The sequence below is a fragment of the Salvelinus sp. IW2-2015 genome, linkage group LG5, assembly GCF_002910315.2.
Source record: "Salvelinus sp. IW2-2015 linkage group LG5, ASM291031v2, whole genome shotgun sequence".
Lineage (NCBI taxonomy): Eukaryota > Metazoa > Chordata > Actinopteri > Salmoniformes > Salmonidae > Salvelinus > Salvelinus sp. IW2-2015.
The window spans coordinates 14967555-14984580 of record NC_036844.1 but is presented as its reverse complement, the minus strand read 5'-3'; the positions used below and the strand labels follow the sequence as shown (position 1 = coordinate 14984580).

The following is a 17026-nucleotide window of genomic DNA, read 5'->3' as shown; positions in this document are numbered from 1 at the left end:
CCGGATCGCCAGGCTCCCCTGCTTCCTCCGGCTCGTCAGGCTCTCATGCCTTCACCGGATCGCCAGGCTCCCCTGCTACAGCCGGCTCGTCAGGCTTTCATGCCTTCACCGGATCGCCAGGCTCCCTGCTTCCCGCGTCGTCAGGCTCTCATGCCTTCACCGGATCGCCAGGCTCCCCTGCTACAGCCGGCTCGTCAGGCTTCTCATGCCTCAGCCGGATCACCAGGCTCCCTGCCTCAGCCTGTCTGTCAGGTTCCTGCGCCACCAGTCGGTGACAGGTTCCCGCACATCAGCAGGGTGACCGGTCTGCTCCTGATCCCAGCGATCGTCCCTTTATTGGCGTACTGCGGCTGGAGTCGAACGCGCCGAGGATACCGTCACGTATGCGCTCTCCGGCGCTCTAAGTCGCCATGCTCCCGCGCCTCACCGACTGACAGGTTCCCGAGCCTCAGCAGAGGTGACCGGTCCGCTCCTGATCCCCGGATCGTCATTTCAGTTGGCATCTTGCGGCAGGAGCCGCACGTCACGGAGGGGGGTACTGTCACGTGTGCTCCTCTCCGGCCTCTAGGTCACCAGGCTGCTCATTATGGTGCACACCTGTCACCATCATTACGCTCACCTGGACTTTATCACTTCCCTGATTACCTTCCCATATAAACTCAGCAAAAAAAGAAACGTCCTCTCACTGTCAACTTTGTTTTATTTCAGCAAACCTAAAACATAAACTGAACAAGTTCCACAGACATGTGATTAACAGAAATTTAATAATGTGTCCCTGAACAAAGGGGGGTCAAAATCAAAAGTTACAGTCAGTATCTGGTATAGCCACCAGCTGCATTAAGTACTTCAGTGCATCTCCTCCTCATGGACTGCACCAGATTTTCCAGTTCTTGCTGTGAGATGTTACCCACCCCACTCTTCCACCAAGGCACCTGCAAGTTCCCGGACATTTCTGTGGGGAATGGCCCTAGCCCTCACCCTCCGATCCAACAGGTCCCAGACGTGCTCAATGGGATTGAGGTCCGGGCTCTTTGCTGGCCATGGCAGAACACTGACATTCCTGTCTTGCTGGAAATCACGCACACAATGAGCAGTATGGCTGGTGGCATTGTCATGCTGGAGGGTCATGTCAGGATGAGCCTGCAGGATGAGCCTGCAGGAAGGGTACCACATGAGGGAGGAGGACGTCTTCCCTGTAATGACGACAAGTCATGCCTGCAATGACGACAAGCTCAGTCTGATGATGCTGTGACACTCCTCCCCAGACCATGACGGACCCTCCACCTCCAAATCGATCCCGCTCCAGAGTACAGGCCTCGATGTAACGCTCATTCRTTCGACGATAAACGCGAATTGGACCATCACCCTTGGTGAGATAAAACCGTGATTCGTCAGTGAAGAGCACTTTTTTTCCAGTCCTGTCTGGTCCAGTGACAGTAGGTTTGTGCCCGTAGGCGACATTATAACATTATAACATTAWAAAATCCATGTACAAAATCCATGTACAAGTGTGTAGTTAAAATTGGCAAAAAACAAACATTTCTTTCCACAGGCAGTGGGGTGAGACARTGATGCAGCTTAAGCCCCACCCTGTTCAACATATATCAACYAATTGGTGAGGGCACTAGAACAGTCTGCAGCTCCCGGCCTCACCCTACTAGAAGTCAAATGTCTACTGTTTGCTGATGAACTGGTGGTTCTGTCTCCAACCAAGGAGGGCCTTCAGCAGAACCTAGATCAGTAAATCTCAGTAAACAAAAATAACGGTGTTACTAAAAASGTCCAGTTGCCAAATCAAATCAAATTCTATTTGTCGCATACACCATTTCAGGACCATTTCAGTTTGTCTGTGATGTGTACACCGAGGAACTTAAAACTTTCCACCTTCTCCACTACTGTCCCGTCGATGTGGATAGGGGGCTGCTCCCTCTGCTGTTTCCTGAAGTCCACGATCATCTCCTTTGTTTTGTTGACATCGAGTGTGAGGTTATTTTCCTGACACCACACTCCGAGGGCCCTCACCACCTCCCTGTAGGCCGTCTCGTCGTTGTTGGTAATCAAGCCTACCACTGTAGTGTCATCTGCAAACTTGATGATTGAGTTGGAGGCGTGCATGGCCACGCAGTCATGGGTGAACAGGGAGTACACAGGAGAGGGCTGAGAATGCACCCTTGTGGGTGCCCCAGTGTTGAGGATCAGCGGGGTGGAGATGTTGTTACCTACCCTCACCACCTGGGGGCGGCCCGTCAGGAAGTCCAGGACCCAGTTGCACAGGGCTGGGTCGAGACCCAGGGTCTCGAGCTTAATGACGAGTTTGGAGGGTACTATGGTTTTAAATGCTGAGCTGTAGTCGATGAACAGCATTCTCACATAGGTATTCCAGGACCACAAATACAAATTCAATGTAGATACCGTTGCCCTAGAGCACACAAAAAACCATACCTACAGTGGCCTGCGAAAGTATTCACCCCCCTTGGCATTTTTCCTATTTTGTTGCCTTACAACCTGGAATTAAAATGTATTTTTMGGGGGTTTGTATCATTTGATTTAACAACATGCCTACCACTTTGAAGATGCAAAATATTTTTGTGAAACAAACAAATAAGACAAAAATACAGAAAACTTGAGCGTGCACTTTTCACCCCCCCCCAAAGTCAATACTTTGTAGAGCCACCTTTTGCAGCAATTACAGCTGCAAGTCTCTTGGGGTATGTCTCTATAAGCTTGGCACATCTAGCCACTGGGATTTTTGCCCATTCTTCAAGGCAAAACTGCTCAGGCTCCTTCAAGTTTGAATGGGTTCTGCTGGTGTACAGCAATCTTTAAGTCATACCACAGATTCTCAATTGGATTGAGGTCTGAGCTTTGACTAGGCCATRCCAAAACATTTAAATGMTTCCCCATAAACCARGTGACTGTTGCTTTAAAAGCATGCTTAGGATCATTGTCCTGCTGGAAGGTGAACCTCCGTCTCCGTCTCAAATCTCTGGAAGACTGAAACAGGTTTCCCTCAAGACTTTCCCTGTATTTAGTGTCATCCATCATTCTTTCAATTGTGACCAGTTTCCCAGTCCCTGCAAATGAAAAACATCCCCACAGCATGATGGTGCCACCACCATGCTTCACTATGGGGATGGTGTTCCCGGGGTGATGAGAGGTGTTGGGTTTGCGCCAGACATAGCATTTTCCTTGATGGCCAAAAAGCCCAATTTTAGTCTCATCTGACCAGAGTACCTTCTTCCATATGTTTGGGGAGTCTCCCACATGCCTTTTGGCGAACACCAAACGTGTTTGGTTATTTTTGTATTTTAAAGTGGCCCTTTGGCCAGATACTCCAATCTCTGCTGTGGAGCTTTGCAGCTCCTTCAGGGTAATCTTTGGTCTCTTTGTTGCCTCTCTGATTAATACCCTCCTTGCCTGATCCGTGAGTTTTGGTGGGCAGCCTTCTTGGCAGGTTTGTTTGTTGTGGTGCCATATTTAAAAAAATATATATAATAATGGTGCCCCTTGGGACGTTAAACAGTTCAGATATTTTTTTATAACCTAACCCTGATCTGTACTTCTCTACAACTTTGTCCCTGACCTGTTTGAAGAGCTCCTTGGTCTTCATGGTGCCGCTTGCRTGGCGGTGCCCRTTGCTTAGTGGTGTTGCAGACTCGGGGGCCTTTCAGAACAGGTGTWTATGTACTGAGATCATGTGACAAATCATGGGACACTCAGATTGCACACAGGGTGAATACATATGCACGCACCACTTTTCCATTTTTTWATATTTATTTTTTAAACAAGTCATTTTTTTCATTTCCCTTCACCAATTTGGACTATTTTGTGCATGTCCAGTACATGAAATCCAAATAAAAATCAATTTAAATTACAGGTTGTAATGCAACAAAATAGGAAAAACACCAAGGGCGATGAATACTTTTACAAGGCACTGTACCTTGACCTAAACATCAGCACCACAACTTCCACAAAGCTGTGAACGATCTGAGAGACAAGGCAAGAAGGGCTTTCTACGCCATCAAAAGGAACATCAAATTCGACATACCAATTAGGATCTGGCTAAAACGACTTTAATCAGTTATAGAACCCATTGCCCTTTACGGTTGTGAGGTCTGGGGTCCCATGCCAACCAAGAATTCACAAAATGGGACAAACACCAAATTGAGACTCTGCATGCAGAATTCTGCAAAAACATCCTCAGTGTACAACATKAAATGCATGCAGAGCAGAATTAGGACAATACCCGTTAATTATCAAAATCCAGAAAAGAGCTGTTAAATTCATACACAGTGAGTCAGAGAGTTAAATAATAAGACACAGCAGATGAACAAACCATGACTAGCGTACTGAATGTGACAACAAACCAATACTGCCTGATGACTGAGGCTACTGAGGGCTAAATAAAGGGAAGCTAATCAAGGTGATGATGAAGTCCAGGTGTGTGTAACGATGGGGAGCAGGTGTGCATAATGATGGTTGCCAGGACCGGTGCCATCAAGCGCTGGGGAGGGAAAGGGAGAGGGCGTGACAATTCTACAACCAAGCGATTCCCAGACATTCCATAACAAAGCCATTACATACAGAGAGATTAACCTTGAGGAGAGTCCCCTAAGCTAGCTGGTCCTGGCCGAACACAAACAGACCCCACAGAGCCCCAAGACAGCAACARGATTAGACCCAACCAGATTTTACCAAAAAATAGAGCAAACTGGAATGCTATTTGCCCCTAAACAGAGTACACAGCGGCAGAATACTTGACCTCTATTACTGACTCAAAATGAAGGAAAGCTTTGACTATGTACAGACTCAGTGAGCATGGCCTTGCTATTGAGAGAGGCCGCCGTAGGGAGACCTGCCTCTCAAGAGAAGACAGGCTATGTGTACACTGCCCACAAAATGAGGTGGAGCTGCACTTCTTAACCTTCTGCCAAATGTTATTAGAGGCACATTTTTCCCACAGACCCAGAAAGATTTCCAAAACAAATCCAATTCTATTGGGTGAAATACCACAGTGTGCCATAACAGCAGCAAGATGTATGACCTGTTGTCACAAGAAAAGGGCAACCAGTGAAGAACAAACACCATTATCAATACAACCAATATTTATGTTTATGTATTTTCCCTTTTGTACTTGAACTATTTGCACATCGTTACAACACTGTATACAGACATAATATGACATTTGAAATGTCTTTATTCTTTTGGAACTTCTGTGAGTGTAATGTTTACTGTTGTTTATTTCACTTTTGTTTATTATCTATATCACTTGCTTTGGAAATATAAACATATGTTTTCCATGCCAATAAAGCCCCTTGAATTGAAATTGAGAGAGAGAGAGAAGGGAGAGAGAAAGAGATATGAGTGAATGGTTTTAACACTGATATACTTTATGACTTCACACTGTGGAATCTGGTGTGCGTACTCATAACTGCATTACTTTCATCAGAAAGGAAGTTGATCAGCTTACAAGAAACTGGAGAGAAAAAATGTAAATGAATAGAGCTAGATGACTATACGTGTCTGTGTAGTTCATGATGGATATGAACCTGTCATGTCAATCTAAAAAAAAACACTAAAAACCCCACTATTTCTACTGGGTGAAATACCACAGTTTGTCATAACAGCAGCAAGATTTGTGACCTGTTGTCACAAGAAAAGGGTGAACCAGTGAAGAACAAACACCATTGTACATACAACTCATATTTATGTTTATTTATTTTCCCTTTTGTAATTTACCTATTTGCACATCGTTATAACACGGTACATAYCCATAATATGACCTTTGGAATGCCTCTATTCCTTTGAAACTTTTGTGATTGTAATTTTAATACATTTTTGATTTAGTATCTACAGTATTTCACGTAAACATACGTTTCCCATGCCAATAAAGCCCTTTGAATCGAATTGAGAGAGAGAAGGGAAATAGAGAGGCAGGGAGGGGGATGACAGAGAGAGGGAGATACAGAAGAGGGAAAGAGAGAGAGTATGGAGGAGAGAGAGAGAGGTGCACATCATTACAACACTGTATATAGCCATAATGACATTTGAAATGTCTCTATTCCTTTAGAACGTTTGTGAGTGTAAACTTTTTGTTTGTTTCACTTTTGTTTATGATCTATTTCACTTGCTTTGGCAACGTAAACATATGTTCCCATGCCAATAAAGCCCTTTGAATTGAATAGAGAGAGACAGAGAGAGTGAGCAAGATAGAGGAGACAGGAGAGGAGTGAGAAAGATAACGAGACAGAGATGCATGCTATGCATGGTCCTTTTGCAAGCTTCACTTGAGGTAAAAACGTTTAATTCAGATGCTAGGCCTGCATGTACAAATATATAAAAGTGAACAGTTTCACTCTTTCTATGCACATTTTGCAACACCAGGGTTGGAACTGACAGGGATAAAAGAGAGAAACAATACTAGATAGTGACATCCACCACCGACCGTCAATCCTATAGACATTCATACAAGTGTGTACATATCAATTTACATGTRTCCTCCAGTTACACATAGGAGGTCGAATCAAAGTTATTATCATATTCATACATGTCGGAATCAAACCACACATGAGAAATCTGGTACTACATTTTCCAATATACTTTCTTAAATCTACAATATTGATTTAACAAGTTAAAATTTGCTCCACCAAATGACAAGAACTTCATCCTAAACCCTGTTTTTGGAAGATACGAATAGACAGACATCACAAATGTGTGACATACATTTTTTTGCATCCATAAAATAGTACTTAAAAGATTATATCACAGTATATCATGACAGTCTCCCCTTGTGTTCCTCTTGCTCCTTAGCCAAATGCCAAGCACATTTCTTGAAAAACCCTTCATGTGTACCAGTATCTACAGTATAATACTCTGGGGTTAGCTACTAGCTATGCATGGCTAATAGAGTAAGGGACTGTTATATTATGAATTGATGTGTGTGTGTGTCTGCACATATTTGTGTTCTATGTGCTATATATCTATATATATGTTAGGTCATTGTACCAAACAAACAAACAGTGGCTTTGGGACATTACAAAGGCGAGCAATTGAAACACTAATTCTAAGAGAGAAACCAAGCTGCATTTTCTAACCTCCTACCAAATGTATGACCATATTAGAGAGACATAGTTCCTTCCGATTACACAGACCCAGAAAGAATTTGAAAAGAAATCCAATCTCGATAAAACACCCACATCTATTAGGTGAAATACCAGTGTGCCACCACATCAGTAAGATTTGAGACCTGTTGCCACAAGAAAAGGGCAACAAGTGGAGCACAAACACCATTGTAAATACAACCTATATTTATCTGTTTATTTATTTTCCCTTTCATACTTCAATTACTTGGACATTGTTACAACACTGTGCCAATAATATAACATTTGAAATMTCTATATTCTTTAAAAACTTTTGTGAGTAATGTTTACTGTTCATTTCTGATTGTCTTTTCCTTGTTTATTTCGCTTTTGTTTGTTGTCCATTTCATTTGCTTTGGCAATGTAAACACTTGTTTCCCATAGTAATGTTCTCGTTGTGAGATTAAATTACAAACAAGCTTAAAAGACAAAGGAAAGGTGCAAAGACATTAAACAACAAATTATATTCAAAAGGAACACTGTCTTTTACTGGAAAGTACAGGGGACTAGGACTTTTGTATGATAGAAACACCCTACTAGTGACCAAGTCCTAGGATACAGGAAGGTTGTCTACATCCCAAATAGCACCTGGACCCATAGGGTTCTGGTCAAAAGTAGTGCACTATATAGGGTGCCATTAGAGACATATATGTTGAGTTTCATACATCTGTCAACCTCCTGCCTCTTCATTTCCTCTTATATAAGCCCATCCAGTTCTGAGATCTGAGAGTTCACGTGCTCTTTTTCCAGAGTACAAGAAATGGTGTGTGTGTGTGTGTGTGTGTGTGTGTGCAGGCATGAAAATCTATGGGGTTCACTTGGGATTCCCTTGGTAGTGTAGGGTAGAGTCGTTAAACAAAGGATTTTTCACTTCCATCTCTCCAGTCTGCAATGAAGCAAATACATTGCTGTTAAAAGCCTAACACAAACAAAGTCATCATCATTGTGAATAGTGTGTATTAAACAAGAATTTGTGTGCATATGTTATGTGTATGTGTGTGTGTGTATGTCGTAGCAGACCCACCGGTGCCAGTCCAGGGCACTCGTACACAGTGAAGTCTCCGTCCACTTCCTCCTCATCTGATGTGACTTCTGAGTCAGCGACCTTCGGTTCCGATTTATGACTGAGAAACAACAGAATGCACCAGGATGAATGTGTGTTTATTCATATTTGAATGGAACTGAATTGTGGGAGATGTCGAGAGAGAGAGAAAGGGAGAGAGAGACCGAAAGGGACAGGAGGAGGACTAGAGCTCACTTTTCCATGGATAGCATCTGCTGTTTCTGATGCTGGTAGTGGTACATCTGAGCACTCTGGGCCAACTTCTTATCCCCCGACTGAAAAGGGAAGAGGAGAGGCACAAGAAAAAAAGGGTTGAATATTTCCCCAGTATTTTACAAATGTTCCATTCCAAGAATGAATCACTTTTTTTGCACGGGTAAACCGGCAAAACTGGAAGTGTCATTCTCAAGCATATACTGTAAGGCATATACTGTACATATGTCTGGATTTGATTAGAGCTTTGATCGCATGAAAGTTCAAYCCTGACGCAGCCTGATGAGCCCTAATTTAAAGACATMTTATGARCCCAAGCCCAAAAAAGCCCAAATGATTGTGCCATTATCCAATACGATATATAGGCTACCGCACATTACGCACGACAGAAAAACATAAAAGCCCAAAGTAGTAGCTATGCTCTCTTGGATGAATACATTAAACAAGCTCCAGTAGCCTAATCTTTTTCAGTGTGGACTGTAGCCTATTACTGTAATTGTATTGTATTATACTGTATTATATGGACTGGAATTTTGGACCTCCTTCAAACCATGGAATGCAGGTGCAGGATATGCGTCCTACAAAGTTACAATTATAGGCTAGCGAATGAGATTTACATTTTTAAATAATATAGGGTCTATTTTACAATTTTATAATTAGTAGGCTGACGCATATARAGTAGTCAAAAGTTTGGACACATCTACTCATTCAAGGGTTTTTCTTTATTTTTTACTATTTTCTACATTGTAGAATAATAGTGAAGACATCAAAACTATGAAATAACACATATGGAATCATGTAGTAACCAAAAAAGTATTAAACAAAWCAAAATATGTCTTATATTAGAGATTCTTCAAAGAAGCCACCCTTTGCCTTGATGAAAGCTTTGCCCACTCTTGGCATTCTCTCAACCAGCTTCACCTGGAATGATTTTCCAACAGTCTTCCCACATATGCTGAACACTTGTTGGCTGCTTTTCCTTCACTTTGCGGTCCAACTCCTCCCAAACCATCTCAATTTGGTTGAGGTCAGGTGATTGTGGAGGCCAGGTCATCTGATGCAGAACTCCATCACTCTCCTTCTTGGTCAAATAGCCCTTACACAGCCTGGAGGTGTGTTTTGGGTCATTGTCCTGTTGAAAAATAAATGATAGACCCACTAAGCACAAACCAGATGGAATGACGTATCGCTGCAGAATGCTGTGGTAGCCATGCTGGTTAAGTGTCTCTTGAATTCTAAATAAATCACCAGCAACGCACCCCCACACCATCACACCTCCTCCTCCATGCTTCACAGTGGGAACCACACATGCGGAGATCATCCGTTTACTTACTCTGCATCTCACAAAGATACGGTGGTTGGAAACATACATCTCACATTTGGCCTCATCATTTCCACCAGTCTAATGTCCATTGCTCATGTTTCTTGGCCCAAGCAAGTCTCTTCTTATTGGTGTCCTTTAGTAGTGGTTCTTTGCAGCAATTCGACCATGAAGACCTGATTCACGCAGTCTCCTCTGAACGGTTGATGTTGAGATGTGTCTGAACTTGTCSTCTGCAGCAGAGGTAACTCTGGGTCTTCCTTTCCTGTGGCGGTCCTCATGAGAGCCAGTTTTATCATAGCACTTGATGTTTTTTTCGATTGCACTTAAAGAAATTTTCCGGATTGACTGACCTTCATGTCTTAAAGTAATGATGGACTGTCGTTTCTCTTTGCTTATTTGAGCTGTTCTTGCCATAATATGGACTTGGTCTTCTACCAAATAGGGCTATCTTCTGCATACCCACCGCTACCTTGTCACAACACAACTAATTGTCTCAAACACATTAAGAAGGAAATAAAGTCCACAAAATAACTTTTAACAAGGCACACCTATTAATTGAAATGCATTCCAGGTGACTACCTCATGAAGCTGGTTGAGAGAATGCCAAGAGTGTGCAAAGCTGCTATCAATGCAATGGGTGGCAACTTTGAAGAATATAAAATGTATTTTGATTTGTTTAACCATTTTTTGGTTACTACATGATTCTATATGTGTTATTTAATAGTTTTGATGTCTTCACTATTATTCTACGATGTAGAAAATAGTCAAAATAAAGAAAAACCCTTGAATGAGTAGGTGTCCAAACTTTTGACTGGTAAAGTATACAGTGCTTTCGAAAAGTATTCAGACCCCTTCACCTTTTCCACATTTTGTTACATTACAGCCTTATTCTAAAATGTATTAAATCGTTTTTCCCCCTCATCAATCTAAACACAATACCCCATAATGCAAAGTAAAAACAAGTTTTTAGAAATGTTAGCAAATGTATAAAATAAAATAAACGTAAATATCACATTTACATAAGGACTCAGACCCTTTAATCAGTACTTTGTTGAAGCACCCTTGTCAGCGATTACAGCCTTAAGTCTTCTTGGGTATGACGCTACAAGCTTGGCACACCTGTATTTGGGGAGTTTCTCCCATTTTTCTCTGCAGATCCTCTGAAGCTCTGTCAGGTTGGATGGGGAGTGTTACTGCACAGCTATTTTCAGGTCTCTCCAGAGATGTTCGATTGGGTTTGTCCGGGCTCTGGCTTGGCCACTCAATGACATTCAGAGACTTGTCCCGAAGCCACTCCTGCGTTGTCTTGGCTYTGTGCTTAGGGTCGTTGTCCTGTTGGAAGGTGAACTTTCGCCCCTGAGCGCTCTGGAGCAGGTTTTCATCACAGATCTTTCTGTACTTTGCTCCGTTCATCTTTCCCTCTATCCTGACAAGTCTCCCAGTCCCTGCCGCTGAAAAACATCCCCACAGCATGATGCTGCCACCACTATGCTTCATCGTAGGGATGGTGTCAGGTTTCCTCCAGATGTGACGCTTGGAATTCAGGCCAAAAAGTTCAATCTTGGTTTCATCAGACCAGAGAATCTTGTTTCTCATGGTCTGAGAGTKCTTTAGGTGCCTTTTGGCAAACGCCAAGCSGGCTATCATGTGCCTTTTACTTCGCCACTTTACCATAAAATCCTGATTGGTGGAGTGCTGCAGAGATGGTTGTCCTTCTGGAAGGTTCTCCCATCTCCACAAAGGAACTCTGTCAGAGTGACCATCAGGTTCTTGGTCACCTCCCTGACCAAGGCCCTTCTCCCCCGATTGCTCATATTGGCCAGGCAGCCAACTCRAGGAAGAGGCTTGGTGGTTCCATGATGATGATGGAGGCCACTGTGTTCCTGGGGACCTTCAATGCTGCAGAATGTTTTTGGTGCCCTTCCCCAGATCTGTGCCTCGACACAATCCTGTCTCGGAGCTCTACGGACAATTCCTTCGACCTCATGGCTTGGTTTTTGCTCTGACATGCACTGTCAACTGTGGGACCTTATATAGGCAGTTGTGTGACTTTCCAAATCAMGTCCAATCAATTGAATGTACCACTGGTGGACTCCAATCAAGTTGTAAAAACATCAAGGATGATCCATGGAAACAGGATGCACCTGAGCTCAATTTTGAGTCTCATAMCAAAGGGTCAATAAAGTATTTCTGTTTTAAATGTTTAATACATTTGCAAAAATGTCTWAAAACCAGTTGTGGAAAATGTGGAAAAGGGGAAGGGGTCTGAAAACTTTCTGAATGCACAGTGTATATATATACTGTATATGTGRGTAAGAGACTAGGCTATTTTAGTAAGATTTCCTTCTATTTCTGTCATCATGTGACTAACACAGGATGTGGCCCATGTGGTTCAGTTAGTAGAGCATGCAATGCCAAGTTTCTGGGTTTAATTGTCGAGGGGGACCAGTACAAACAAAAAAGTATGACACTGTATGCACTCACTACTATCTAAGTCGATCTGGACCCTTACCCTGTAAGGGTAAGGGTCCATGGACACTAAGTCTATGGACAAAGTATGAGAAAATTCCATGCTTTGGTTTAGTTTCCCTGGCACTGTTTCCAAATGCTAACTTTTTAGCATTTGTGGCACAAATCTCATGCAAGCCATGGTAACTATATTAGTATTTTGGATGTATGGTTCCCCATAAAGGACAATGTACTTACTGAAGTCCTGTTGGCTGTTCCATTCCCATGGCTTCCAAATGCAGGGTAATCTATCTTCTGGGCCAGACGGGATTCCTTCTGCAGCCTGTAGGGGGCAACATTATTCTGGGACATTAGAAATGGAGAGACTGGAGAAAGAACAGCATGCAAAATATCCCAAAGCAACTGCATTATGGACTAAGGATTTGTCCCAATGGCAACCTATTCCCTATATAATGCACTTCTTTTGACCAGAGCCTTCTGGGCCCTGGTCAAATGTAGTGCACTATAGGGAATAGGTTGCCCTTTGGGATGCAACCGAACAGTGCTGTGCTTCAATTCATCCTTCATACGTCCCAATGGCACCATATCCCCCATATAGAACAATACTTTTGAGCAAAGCTTTATGGGTCCTGGTCAAATTGAGTACACCATAGGGCTTTGYGATCCACTCGGCATGCAACCTAACAGTGCAGTGCTTCAATTTACTTGAACCTTTATTTAACTAGGAAAGTCTGTTAAGAACAAATTCTTATTTTACAATGAAGGCCTACCCCGGCTAAACCCTCCCCTAACCCGGACGACGCTGGGCCAATTGTGRGCCGTCCTATAGGACCCCCAATCACAGCCGGTTGTGATACAGCCCAGGATRGAACCAGGATCTGTAGTGACGCCTGAGATGCAGTGCCTTAGACTGCAGCGCCACACGGGAGCCCTTCATCAAATGTTCTGAAAAGGAAATCTAACATGCTCCAACAACAACACAGTAAAACAATGGCGTCTAGCACATCTTAGTTGTCAAATTGAGTAATACCGTTATCATATATATTGTAGTGCATCTGTAACTAGAATGATATTGTCTGATGTCTTACCTGACCCAGAAAAGTGTAGCCAAGATCAGGCCCCCGGCGCCAACAATGACACACACAGAGATCATAACTGCAGAGGTGGACACAAAGAGAGAAAATGATAGAGTGAACGCAAGGTACACAATAAAGGATGAGAAATGATGCGTGAAATTGAATCACTTTCAATCCTTTATAAATAGTTCTGTATATTTGCATCATACTAAGGCGGTTTAGTAGGGCTGGCCTGGGTGCTCCATGCTGCTCTTACATCATAAACGTGTCTCTACTTTCTACTCYTGAAGCCACTTACTGACGAGGAGACTGTCCTTGGAGGTGTARGGGACGGCTATGAGGCCATCAGGTCCTCCCGCTCCAACCCTCCCCAGAGCCCCGGTGGCAGGCTGGGGGGTATGAATGGAGGGCTGGGTGGTGTTGGGCTGCCCCGCCGAGGGTTGGACCTGGCCTCTCATTCTGGGAGCCTCTGTCTGAGTCCTAGCTGCCTTGGAGCGGGTGTCTGGGAGAGAAAGAGAGAGATTGAAAGATTAAGAGAAAGAGAGATTAAAGGATTAAGAGCGAGAGAGAGAGAGTGAAAGAAACATTAATATTATTGTGGTGTAGATAATGTTTTAGACGTAGCGACACGCATCTATAGAAAAGTGACTGAAACCTCTGAAAGAAAACAATGCATAGAAATGCATACAGAATGTAAGGCTCACCTGATTGGTTGATCTCAGACACTTCCTGTTTGGCAATGACAGAGTGAAGGAAGTCAATCTCTTCATCTAGATCAGAGAAGGATGTGACTTTACCTGAGGAGAAAGACAGGGGAAGATATAACTGTGAGTCCGTGTGAACATAATACCTTCGTTCAGGATATAAAGAGGTTATATTGTCACATACACTGGATAGGTGCAATGAAATGTGTTGTTTGACACGGTCAGCCATAGTAGTATGGCACCCCTGGAGCAAATTAGGGTTAAGTGCCTTGCTCAAGGGCAGATTTTTCACCTTGCTGGCTCGGGTATTCCAAGCAGCGACCTTTCGGMTACTAGCCCAACACTCTAACCACTAGAATACGTATGCATTGTACTTCTACATTTGGGAGTTGGTAACCATATAAATGAGAACAGAGTGGTGTGTGAAAGAGCATTATTTAGAAGAAACAGGGCACCCTGTGTGTCTGAAGAAATAKGCCTGTGTGGTGCTGTGTGACTGCAGGTGTATGAAGCAGACCACGGGAGAGTGAGAGTGTTCGTTTGTTTGTGTGTGTGTGTATGATGGACAGAGAGTGTGCCAGTGTGTGTTTGTTTGGGATGCAGTGAAAAGGAGACAAAGCCAGGGTGTTGTTCCAACAGCTCTGTTGGCCAGACAGTAGGCCACATTCCAGAACTGGGCCACAGTTCTCCCTGGTTACCAGGGTACGTAGTGTGTGTGTGGCCAGGGGATGGAGCACGGCAGGGGGCTTGTGCGATCACCCCGCCCCCCGACTCGGCCRTGCTCCKTCTCACACACAAGGCCCTAAATCTCACTCAGCTGAGTGCTAATGGTGATGAGAAATGGCTAATCTCASCCACTCCATTGTGGAGCATTTCCATTCAGGATTTACCCCAGTGCTTAGACTTTTCTGTTTCCATCTACGCAGGCCGGCACCCGTGGCTGACTGGGKCATGGCTCCGGCAGACCTGCTCTCACTTGGGGCCAAAGCCAGGCCACTGGTACTTTTCAGCTTCTTTTTACATAACAATGGCTAACTGTGAACTTTAACACCTTCTCAGAAAGCAACTGTTTTGATTATGCAGAGGTTGTTGATTCTGCTCTTCACAAGTCCTCACTGTCAGCCCTAGCTATGGAAAAACAATTTCCCTCGTATAACRTAAGGGTGTAACACTGGTGTTACAGTCAAAACGCAGTAGGTTACTCCAAAAGACCAGGGAATTKCGCACTGTTTACATGATGAGCTAAATATGATTGAGATTCAATATTGGAATAKTGTAGTGAAACAGCATGAGCCATATCACCGCCTGAGCCACCGTGGTGAATATGCTTAATGTCTGACTGTGTTTGTATTAGCGTGAGCTCTGTCTTATTAATGATGAAGGTGGTGTTGTCCTCTCCAGAAGGGAGGCCATCTGGCGGTGGTAATGTGCGTGATATGACGTGGCAGCACTTTCACTCCGTGCTTTGTTACTTTTTGACCCCCCTCTATCCCTGGACATTTAGTGTGCTCCACAGCAGGTGTCAGTGGGGGCGGATCATGCCATCTGTACTCTGCAGGTGGTGGAGTGCTCCAAGTGTGCCAGTGTACTTGCCAGCAAGAGCGCTATTTCTACCCTTACTTCATTAGCCAACTGCAAAGTTTGACGAAAAGGACAAAATAAGAAAGAAAATGAGAACTTTCCTGAGATATTGTGTTGGTATGAGTACAGGAGTGAGAGGGTACATAATAAGAATCAGTGAGCACGAACCACAGAAAATGGAGCGGATATTTGCACGTTTTTTGTCTGAGTGAGAGTGTCTAGTACATAGAGACAGCAGGAACAAGGAAATGGTGTGTGTGTGTGTCAGTAGATCCTCACACACTGACTAAGCATACACCTCTCCTTGTGTAGGAGAGCAGGTTTTGGCAACAYCTTGATAATTACCCATAACCCCCCAATAGGTGTCCAGTGGGGCAGTAAGTTACTGCAAACAAACATTAAACAAGTAAACAGTGACTCAGACTCACACCCATCTGTGAGGTTCTCTTATTCCACTTACAGCACATTTGTAATCTCCCATTCCCCACGCTGGCTACACCAGGACAACACAATCAGTTACCGATAATGTCCCATTACAACATGAAGACACATACTGCCATTTGTATTTCCAGTCAAAGGGGCTGCCCTGCTCTTGTTTGTGAAAGGAAAGGTCTTTAAAGGAACACTGAATGAAAGTATCTACATTGTAGTCATTTAGCAGATGCTCTTATCCAGAGCGACTTACAGGAGCAATTAGGGTTCAAGTGCCTTGCTCAAGGGCACATCAACAGAATTTTCACCTTGTCCCCTCAGGGATTTGAACCAACGACTTTCTTGTTACTGACCCAATACTCTTAACCCCCAAGGCTACCTGCCTCATTTAGCAGATGCTCTTATCCAGAGCGACTTACAGGAGCAATTAGGGTTCAAGTGCCTTGCTCAAGGGCACATCAACAGAATTTTCACCTTGTCCCCTCAGGGATTTGAACCAACGACTTTCTTGTTACTGACCCAATACTCTTAACRGGTYGCTTATCTACCGAATAGGTCAATTAAAATGACTGACACTTTTTTCTAATTGTTTACCAGGTTGAATCAGAATAATACCTGGCCTAATAGATGTATTCAGACACACAGGATCAGACAGTATGCAATACTGCATGACTACATGACTACATTACTGCATGACTACATTACTGCATGACAACATTACTGCATGACTACATTACTACATGACTGCATGACTGCATGACTACATGACTGCATGACTACATGACTGCATGACTACATGACTGCATGACTACATGACTGCATGACTACATTACTATATGACTGCATGACTGCATGACTGCATGACTGCATGACTTCCAATATTACAGTTGATCTCACTGACTTATATTTCTCGGGGGGAGGGGTCATTCTTAGGGTCTACTGCTGCCCTCTTGTGGCAAAGTGAACAATGCACCGGTGAGTATTTTCAACAGGCCCCCCAATATCCTGCACTAGGTAAGACGGTA

The 17026-nt window shown here is 43.6% G+C and overlaps 1 protein-coding gene across 1 annotated transcript in view; it reads right to left on the bottom strand.

Moving 5' to 3' along the window:
• Positions 1-7841: 7841 nt before the first annotated feature.
• The window catches only part of LOC111963954 (neural proliferation differentiation and control protein 1-like), a 39817-nt gene continuing 30632 nt past the window's right edge, over positions 7842-17026 (bottom strand). The window contains exons 3-9 of the mRNA XM_023987567.2: positions 13989-14081; positions 13583-13786; positions 13297-13363; positions 12446-12530; positions 8398-8477; positions 8164-8263; positions 7842-8025 (exon numbers count right to left, since the gene is read on the bottom strand). Coding sequence (XP_023843335.1) covers positions 7954-8025; positions 8164-8263; positions 8398-8477; positions 12446-12530; positions 13297-13363; positions 13583-13786; positions 13989-14081 — 701 coding nt within the window. The 3' untranslated portion in view covers positions 7842-7953. The remainder of the gene's footprint in view (positions 8026-8163; positions 8264-8397; positions 8478-12445; positions 12531-13296; positions 13364-13582; positions 13787-13988; positions 14082-17026) is intronic.